The following is a 9489-nucleotide window of genomic DNA, read 5'->3' as shown; positions in this document are numbered from 1 at the left end:
GAAGAGATTGGAATGGCGGCTGATGGAGTATTTGCTTAAACAATGAATCATAGTGGGAGAATTTGATAGGCTGGCATCTAAGCACTGTCAGGATGCCCCCTGCAGAGCACAGTAGAGGGATATCTGCATGTGTCTTTGTTTTGCGTGTGATTGTGCTTGACTATATATATGTGCGTGTGTGTTATATGTATGTCTTTATGTGCAAAAAGCGATGTCTGAGTGTGTGGGAGGATGAAGCTGTGGCATATTTGCATGTGTCTTTGTGTGTTGGGTACGTGTCGCTGTGTGTGTGTGTGAGTGGCAGCGTGTGCATGTATGTCTATGCACATGTGCAGCCATGTTTGATTAAAGCATGTGTTCTCCTTCTCCTCTCACACACCGGTCAGATGGAGCCTTAATTAATGAATACTGTTAATTAGACACGAGAGAAAGTGAGAATGAGAATAGAAGAGAAAGGAGGGAGGGAGGGGGACAGCACTGGCATGGGGGGGGAATGGGTGAGGGGTTTAAAGAAACTGTGTAGTGTATGTGTGTGTGCGGATGCGTGCGTGTGTGTTCATCTCCATGTTTGTCTGTCCCAGTTGTGTCATTCCTCAGAGCAGCAGAATGTTGAGGTTGCTCTGCTCCATGTGTTCTGCCCCAAACTCTCCCACTTCTCCTCCTCCTCCTCCTCCTCCTCTACAGCTTCCTCCACCTCTTCTTCTTCCTCTTGCCTCTTCCAACTTTTTCTCCGTGTGTCTCTGCCTGTCTGTAAACTTACCGGCCTTTTCCCAATCTCAGTGGTGTCTTTCACCCACCCGAACTGCCCCTGTCTCTTGCCATTTCTCATACTTTCTCACCCGTTCGCTCGATTACCAGAGTGTCTTTCACCCTCTCCACTCTCTGTTCCCCTCCTTCTCTCTGGCTCTCTGTCCTTCTCCCACCCGCCTAATCAGAGCCATATGTTGGAGAAGGAGGCAGGGAGATCTGACGATGGACAAGATTGTGTTGTATGTGGAGCAATGCCGGAGCCAACAATGTGCGCATATGCGTGCAAAAAGAGTGGCACGCATGCTTGTATTTGTGCACGCGTGAGGTCACGTGTGAGTCTGATAGCACGTGTGGTCCAGATTTCATAAGATTTCTGACTCTTCTGGATGCCTGTCCTTCCGGTTCTCCTCTGCTCTGGGTTTCTATAATCCTCCAGTTGTTCCTGTCTTTCTGTCACCTTCATCTCTCCATCCTCTTAACGCCTCTCTATTCATCACCTCTCTGCTTCCCCCTGGTGGCTGTGATTATTCACACATTCTTGTTGTACCCTCCAAGTCTATTGCTTTGTAATGCATTTGAATAGTTTTGCTGAAATGTGACATGCAGTGTGTGTATGTGTGTGTGTGTGTGTGTGTGTGTGCGCGCGCGCGTGTGTGTGCGCGTTTTTCTAATTTCTGGACTTTTACATCATGTCCATCTATTCACTTCATTCTTCAATATGGTGAGATTGAAATTTGTGGGGAAACTCACTCAACCCCATTCACGGTTTTCGGTCCTCATCATGTACCACGTGTGAAAATCCAATAGAAGAGAGTAAAGTGCCTCTGGCTCACAGGTGTACCCACAGTCTGCTGGTGTGCATCAAAATGAAACGCTAACTACAATTAGACTTTAAAATTTTATATTGCAAGTCATCTTCCAGAATAATTGCGTCTGATGTGAGACGTTGCAGCCCTCACCAAAATACAGATTCTAGTCTGGTCTGATGCGAGCTGTGACATCACGTACTAATCTCGTATATTTTTTCTGCTCCACCCTCCTGTCTTTTTCCTTTTTCCCACTCACCCGTTATCCCACCTCCATCAACTCCCTGTCCCTCCTTTCGGTCTGTCTGTCTGTCTGTCTGTCTTTCTTTCTCTCTCTTTCTCTTACTATAGCAACCATGGGCAAAAGACAGGAGCAGAGGGGAGAGGGAGAAGTATGTGAGCTCTCCACTGCAGTATTGATGACCCAATGATCCCCTGCAGAACAGAGCCAGTCAGGCAGACAGAGTGAGGCTCAACTCAGAATCAAAATCAGAATCAGCGCCACAACCATTCGGTAAGAGCAACCAGCCGAACAGGATATGAATGGTAAATGTAATCTAATGTTGTATTGCTGCTGTGTGGGTGGCACAGTTAATAGAGTCGAGTGCATTACAGATTAGGTTTGTGGCCCATTGCCAGAAAAGTGTCGACGATTCCACCACACAACCACAATTCCATCTGTGCCGCAAATGTCTGATTTTTATTTGTATAGTTTAGTTGATGCTTTACAATGACCAATATATTTAACAGTAAGCAGTTTAGATTAAATGTATTAAATGCAACCAGGGAACTTTCTATCCAGTTAATAATATTATTTTTATATTGGTCCTCAGGTCCTTGAACTTCTTTCTCGCTGCTGGAGGAAGACAGCAACAAAGAAGCGACAGCCATTTACATACAGCAGAAACACATCCCTCTTTCACCTCCCGCACAACCAGCAAGATCGTACACTGAATGAGTGGCTTGTCAGAACACCTAGTCAACCAGTCTGGGGCTCCAGTGGGCTGCGGTGGGAATCAGGCTGAGGAAAAACGGTGTGTGGGAGGGCGTGAGGAGCTGGGAGGGCCTGAGCTCTGGACCAGGGAGCTTGGGTTCCAGACAGAGTCCCAAGATCCCACCGACGATGGACTGGCGGCGGTGACCACCGACCGCTTTCCCGCCTCCTCTCCCTCTGCCCTGGCCAACGGCCTCCACCTGCAGAGAAGGCTGGGGCACAACAACTGTCGGCGGAGGCAGACAGAGACTCACACCACTGCTGAGACACATACATTTGCAGAGACTTTTAGAAACATGCAGACACACATGGATCCAGATATGCAGGCACAGGCTGTGTCACATGCACACATGGATAATTGTGGACATATGGATATCAATGTGGGGCCGGAACACTCCAGAACTCTCACACCAGAGGCCATACACACAACCTCACCTCAACCCCTGTCTTTGGCACTTGGCAATCATCCTGCCTCCAACAATCAGCTGGCAGCCACGGTCCTCACAGCAGAGAAAGACATCCCCTCAACCTTTTGCCCTGTATCTATCGGTCCAAACCAAAGGACAGACTCCTCTCCTCTTCCTGTGGAGGCAGAGAAGAAGTATGCACTCCGCAGCTCCGGACGTCCCCGCTTCCCCTGTCACCTGCGCAAATCCTCCCGCCTCCGCCGAAGCATAGAGGACGGGGAGAAGAGAGCAGTGAAGGAGAGGGGAGTTGAAGAGGTTGATGAAGGGTTAGAGGAAAAAATCTGGAGGGTCAAGGAAGAAGAGTTGGCTGTTCGTGAGAAAGAAGAGCACCCGTCTGTGGAAGCTGTTCTCCACACGGCTCCCTGCCCCACAGACATCGCTCTTGCTCTAACTGTACCCAAACCTGCTCCTAAAGCTATACATAAACCCGGGCCCAGACTTGGGCATAAACCAGGACCTAAATCCAGGTCCAGGCCTGCACCGAAATCTGTCCAAAAAGCAGGTCCTAAAAGTATGAAACAGCGTCAAGCAGCGCAGTCCGTCCCTCATCGTGTTACCCCTCATCTCCCATTTGTGAACACATCCACTATCCCTGCATCTCTGCTAACTGTGAAGGGGGAACCTGTTGCAGAATTGAGGGTATGTCCTCCCAATAACCGGAGATGTGGACGTTTTGTTGGCGTAAGTTAATTCATCGTTTCATATCACTGGTGTTACTCATAATAGATTTCTCATATCATGTACTGTTTAAAAGCAGATGCTTAGACAATTTGCAATGACATGTGTTATATGCTGGTCTTTACAGGTAAGGAAGATTGTTGTCAAGGTGGCTCGCATTCCTGTCAGTCTGAGCCGCCGACAGAAGAGCTACAAGATTTCCAATTTGGAGACAGTTACGGGGACCGAGAAAGGAAATGATGGGGGTCTGGAGGGCTCAGAGGCAGTTCGAGAGCCGACCGCACTTCTCCGCATGAAGAACAATGGGAAGAGTGTTATGGTGATGTTCCCTCCTGGAGAGCTGCCTGTTATTCTCAAACGCAGGCGGGGACGACCACCTAAACAGGCTCTGCCAGTAATACCGGGAGAGCCTCCAAATGCCGGCAGTGCTAGTGGTAATGGAGACCAGCCCAAAAAGCCCCGAAGGCGTCGTAGGACTAAACTCCCTTGTCCTTATCCATCCTATGTTAATGATACTAATGATGTGAAAACAGAGTATGGGGATGTTCTGTCCAAACTGGCGTTTTTAAACCGCCAGCCGCCTGCCACTGGCCGCTGCTCTCCACCTCGATGCTGGACTCCCAGTGAGCCAGAAAGCTTTCATGCCCCTTTGGAAAACCCTGGAATATCCACCCTGCTCCACCGGCTCACGGGGACTAGACGCCCGCGGGGTGGCAGAGGAGGGGGCACTGGAAGAGGTGCAGGAGCAGCAGGGGGGGTTGGGGGCAGTGAGTGCAATAGGAGCACCTTCAGTGACTTCTTTGAATCAATTGGTAAGAAGCGGAAACTAAGCCCGCTGTCTGAGCATGGATTACCAAGGAAAAGGGGGAAGGGTGGGGTTGGTAGGGGAGGGGGTACTGTGGGAACTGAACCTGGGGGAGAGAAAGTGGTCAAGAAGAGACGTATAAGAAAAAATGGTGCATTTAAAGGGGAGGGCGTTTCGATGGGGCAGGACTGGCCAAATGGGGCAGGTGGCTGGGGGGAGGAGGGGTGTATGGAAAAGGAGAAAGGTTTGGGGGGGTTTCGGCTCTGTGGATCTCCGAGGGGGGGCTTTTCCTCCTGTGAGGTTGGAAGGGGGGGTGCCTACAGCAGTCCAGGGGGAGGCAGAGGCGTCAGACCTGCTGGGGAGGACTCACAAGGCCTGTTTGCTGGATATTTCCGGTCACTGCTCGACTCAGATGATTCGTCTGACCTGTTGGACATCTCCTCGCAGTCAGACGGCCGCAAAACTTCATCCACCCCTGGTTATGAGCCATCCAGCCCAGCTACTGGACACAGCTGGGCCCCCGCATTCTCCAAGTGGTGCTCTAAGGGCGCAAGTTCTAGAGTGGAGGGTTCAGCACAAACACATTGCTCCTCATCCAGGCCTCCATACAGCTATGGCAGCCTGGCCCAAACGTCACCCACCACTTCTACCTATCCTAAATCCACCCCTCCATCTCTCTCACACTCTCCTAGCTCCCCCCATCCTGCCTCTTATGGACACTACTCCTCTGGCTACTCCTCCTCTTCTCCCGCAGTGTCACAGAGACCCTCGGACTGCAGCTTTGCATTTGTGTCTGGACACAGCAGTGGCAAGGCCACCCATGTTGGTTATTCTAGCTACCAGGCAGCAGCTAAGAGGGGCTTTTGTGGATATCCTGCAGCAGGTCATTCCTCCCTGGTGCGGGGGGAGTCAACGGGACCCACGTCACCTGGAGGAGGGTACATGTCTGTGGCCAGAGGTAGCCCATTTAGCCCCACCCCAGAAGGATACAAACAGTACAGCTCCAATCAGTGGAGCTACAGGTAAATCACTTGTGGCAGCTAAAAAATTACTCAAACAAATCAATCAAAATGTGACCTGGTGTAAAAGGGTTTTAAATGAAAATGTGATCAATTAAAATAATAAATAACAGTCTAAACCATGGCGGGATCAAATTGATGTGATTTTCTAAATATAAATGTTTCATTCCTGCACATCATTTTAAATTTTACTTGTCCGCCATGTGCTAATTAATAGTCAATACCTGATGTTAGTTAACTCAGGGCTAAAAAGTCTGCAGTAGTTGTACAGCATAGGAATGTATAATCAGAAGTCACAGTGAGAGTATTCTCTTCAGGTTTCTAATACTGGCTGGTCGAACTGAAACAGATAGCAGTGAACATTTTACAATTTCTCAAGTGCAGATATATTGCTCATGTTTGTGTGTTTTATAATTTGTGTTTCTATTTCTGTGTCGTGTTTTTTTCTTCAGACAAGGTTATGGTGGCTGGGCAACAGACAACTTTGGGGCTCAGTATCATGGCTACAGTGAATATGGCACCAATGAGTCCAAAGACATCTTGGATATCTCGAACTACACTCCCCAGAAGGCCAAGCGACAACCTTTTCCTGAAAGTCTGTCAGAATCGTCCTCCGACTCTTCACATCTTGGATCTGCAGCAACTGGCAGTGGACCGAGCTCCACAGGTGGCCCGTACAAACAGAACGAGGCTGCCTCTGTTAGCGGAGAAGGGGGTCAGTCGAGTCTGTCCAGTCTGGAGAAGTTGATGATGGATTGGCATGAGAGTGCCTCAGGGCCCTCGTATAACTGGAGCCAGAGCGTCCTCTTCCAGGGTGGCGGAACCAGCAAACCGGGCCGCGGTCGCAGGAAACGGACTGAGCCACAAGCAGAAAAAGAGGGCGTTTCCGCTTTACACTCTGACTCCCAATCCAGTCCCTCACCAACGCCTATTCCTGGACCTAAGCGGGGAGGCGTTGGTGGACGGGGCAGAGGGTCTAGAGGAGGTCGAGGGGGGCTGTCGCCATGTCAGAGAGAGCGGCCATCGGGGGCTAAAGGCAGGGGCAAGGCTGTTTCTACATCCGGAGCAGGAGGAGCAGTGTCTGCTGGAGGTCCAGAGGGGTCTGGGCTGTTCCAGGAGGTGCTGGATTATTACAGCGGTGACAGTAGCAGCCTCTCACCCCTGGCCACCCCCAATCCTGCACCACCTTCCAGCTACCTCCCGGATCCCTGTGAGTACCCCTCCCCTTATTCTGCCCACCCATCCACACCTTCCTCTGAGGAGCGATATCCAGCCCTGTACCCTGGAGAGTCCTCCTCTTCCCTCTCACCCAGTGTCTCATCTCCCCCTTACCCTCCCAAGCCCACCCCTCCTCCGCCCCAGTCTTACCACCCAGTCCCATCTAGGACCTTTTCCCCCTCCTGCTCTCCCTCACCACGGGTAACATCCCACTGCAGCACGGCACTGAGTCCCTCACATCGCCCTCCTCCAAAAGACCCACAGTTCTCTCAGTATGACTCCCCCAGCTACTGCAGCTCCCCCTACTGGTATGGACAGACATCGCACAGTGGCAGCCCTAGTCCGCACTCACACAGCACACACTCAAATACAGGCGTTCACACTCACAGCAACCCGCACACAAGTCCTCATGGTAATGCACATGGTAATCCACTCGTTAGCCCAAATGCAAACGCACACCAACATATAATCCAGACTCCCCATGACACACACCATCACAACACACAGCCTCACGCAAACCTGAGCTCACACGCCAACACCCATCCCACCTCGCATCTCCAGAGCAACCCCCTCACCCACTCAAACCCTCACACCAACAATCAGCCACACCACAACGCGCACACCAACCCCAACACTCATCTCCCATCCCATACACACTCCAACCCCAGTCCCGGCCTCCTCTCCCACTCAACACCCGTGCTTTATGAGGAGCGCAGCCCCCCCTCCGCCATGAGCGCCCTCAAGCGGGATCTGACCCCCCACCACATGAGCACAGGCCATCGCCAAGGCCCCATGCCTCACGCCTCATACCCCAAACCTCCCTTGGACTCTTCGCCCCATCAGGAGGACACTAGTGGCTTCTCTCTGTCCCACCAGTCCTACCAGGCCATGGGGCACCGTTACCCCTCCCAGGTGGTCCAGGGAGGTGGGGTGCTGTGCCAGCTCCTGGACCCTGCCAACGATGACAGCTTCAGCGTCACCAGCCTGTAACAGCAGGTGAGTTCATTTATCCTAAATACAAACAATAAGGCCATCAAACATTTCTAGAGAATCACAACCCGACTTTTTACATTACTCTCAGTAATTACATATAAAAAGACATACAGCTGGGAACAAGGACAATGAAAAAGAAAACTGGACAAACAAGTTAAAGAATGGATGAAATAAATAATAGATACTTGATATACATGCAAACGGGATGGGTGGATATGTACGCTGATTCCTATACAGGTTTCTTTACAGTGTGTTGGATTTATTTTGTAAATTATTACAGCATGCAGGATATATACATTGACATAAGTAAATGAATAGTTGAGAGAAACATTACAGTGAAATACAAAAAAAGTTTTTTTCCGATACTTAAATATAAAAAAAGGTCAGGTAAAAAAACAAATTATAAGACTTTGTCAGACTTCATGTTTGCAAATTGTTGCACAATAATGATGACGATGACACAGATGGATGTGAATGTGTTTCATGGCCTGTGTGTGAAAACGTGTTCAAGAAGTGATAGAGTACAAAACGGTAAATAACATTTTTTTGTGCGACAGCAGAAGTAACACAGTTCACAGAAAATTACTACATTACCTTAATCAGCAAATCCAACTGTTTACAGAGACGTGATAAAATACAGTCAAGGTATATTTCATTCACTGCATATTATTATGCTTTTCTTCACCAATGTAAAAAAGGTCAGCCTCTAATTACTTTCTTTTTCTGCATCTCTTTCTCTCTCCTTTTGTTTCTCTTCCAGGTGCATTCAGTCCAAGCTTTTACAGATTTGCAAACCTTTTTTTTTGTGTGTTAAGGAGACTTCTTTGTGAGAGACTTGTGAAATGGAGGTTGAGAATTTAGCTGCCAGCTTTGGACGTTAAAGCTTTAATTCTCCAGCACTGACAATCAAAATCAACCACAACTTTGACACCCATGTGCACACACAAATGCATAGACACACACACACACACACACACACACACACACACACACACACACACACACACACATGCATGTGAAGATCAATTCACTACCTAAACATAAAATCATACATGTGTACACTCACTCAAACTCTATGCTGGAACGAGGGAACGGCCAAGAGCTGACAGATGAAAACCAGACGTTGACGAACATTTCCTCATTGAGTCCTGCTGTGATGCATAGAGGACAGCATTTTCCCAGAAGTCTGTAAATCACTAAATCTTTTTAGACTGGTTCTGTACATCTGCGAATGGACAAACTCGGAGCACACTGCTCTTTCTGTTTCTTGCCTCGCTCCTCTCTCAACTCCCCTTCTTTGCTAAACCAGCAACCGTGTTCTGCACTTGACTCACTGACACTGTATTACTGTCTCGTGCTCCATCCTGAAACCGCATCTGAGCCCAAAATCTTTTTAAATACCATGAGCCTTGCAAATGTCCCACTCTGTGCACTCCTTGTGTTGTGTCCCATAGGAGAAAAGTGGACTAATAATGTTTCTGCTCTTGAAATACCAGCATCTGTACATACGACTCCAGCTACAAGCCAGGGGCCCCCTTCTTCACTCTGGAGGTCCGTCATCAACATGCCCTCCTCAGCGTTCTGCCATGGTTTCTGTGCTCTGCGAGGGCGATGGGTTTGTGGGGGGGGGGGGGGGGGGGGGGGTTGGGGGGGGGGGGGGGGTATGGGGGGAGGGTTTGGGGGCTGCAGCATGGAGACTCAACATCATGTGTTTTGCTGTTTTAACTACAAGGGAAAGAGAAGTTGAAATCATAAAAAA

General features: G+C 49.4%; 1 protein-coding gene across 2 annotated transcripts in view; it reads left to right on the top strand.

The window, feature by feature from the left end:
- Window positions 1–9346, top strand: part of ahdc1 (AT hook, DNA binding motif, containing 1) — an 18286-nt gene extending 8940 nt beyond the window's left edge. For both annotated transcript variants that reach the window (XM_047330073.1, XM_047330074.1), the window contains exons 2-6: window positions 1908–2070; window positions 2390–3698; window positions 3823–5522; window positions 5972–7733; window positions 8491–9346. In XM_047330073.1, coding sequence (XP_047186029.1) covers window positions 2511–3698; window positions 3823–5522; window positions 5972–7727 — 4644 coding nt within the window. In that variant the 5' untranslated portion in view covers window positions 1908–2070; window positions 2390–2510 and the 3' untranslated portion in view covers window positions 7728–7733; window positions 8491–9346. The remainder of the gene's footprint in view (window positions 1–1907; window positions 2071–2389; window positions 3699–3822; window positions 5523–5971; window positions 7734–8490) is intronic.
- The last annotated feature ends 143 nt before the right edge of the window (window positions 9347–9489 follow it).

Source organism: Scophthalmus maximus, chromosome 22, assembly GCF_022379125.1.
Source record: "Scophthalmus maximus strain ysfricsl-2021 chromosome 22, ASM2237912v1, whole genome shotgun sequence".
NCBI classification, from domain to species: domain Eukaryota; kingdom Metazoa; phylum Chordata; class Actinopteri; order Pleuronectiformes; family Scophthalmidae; genus Scophthalmus; species Scophthalmus maximus.
This window is presented reverse-complemented; position numbering and strand designations above follow the sequence as displayed.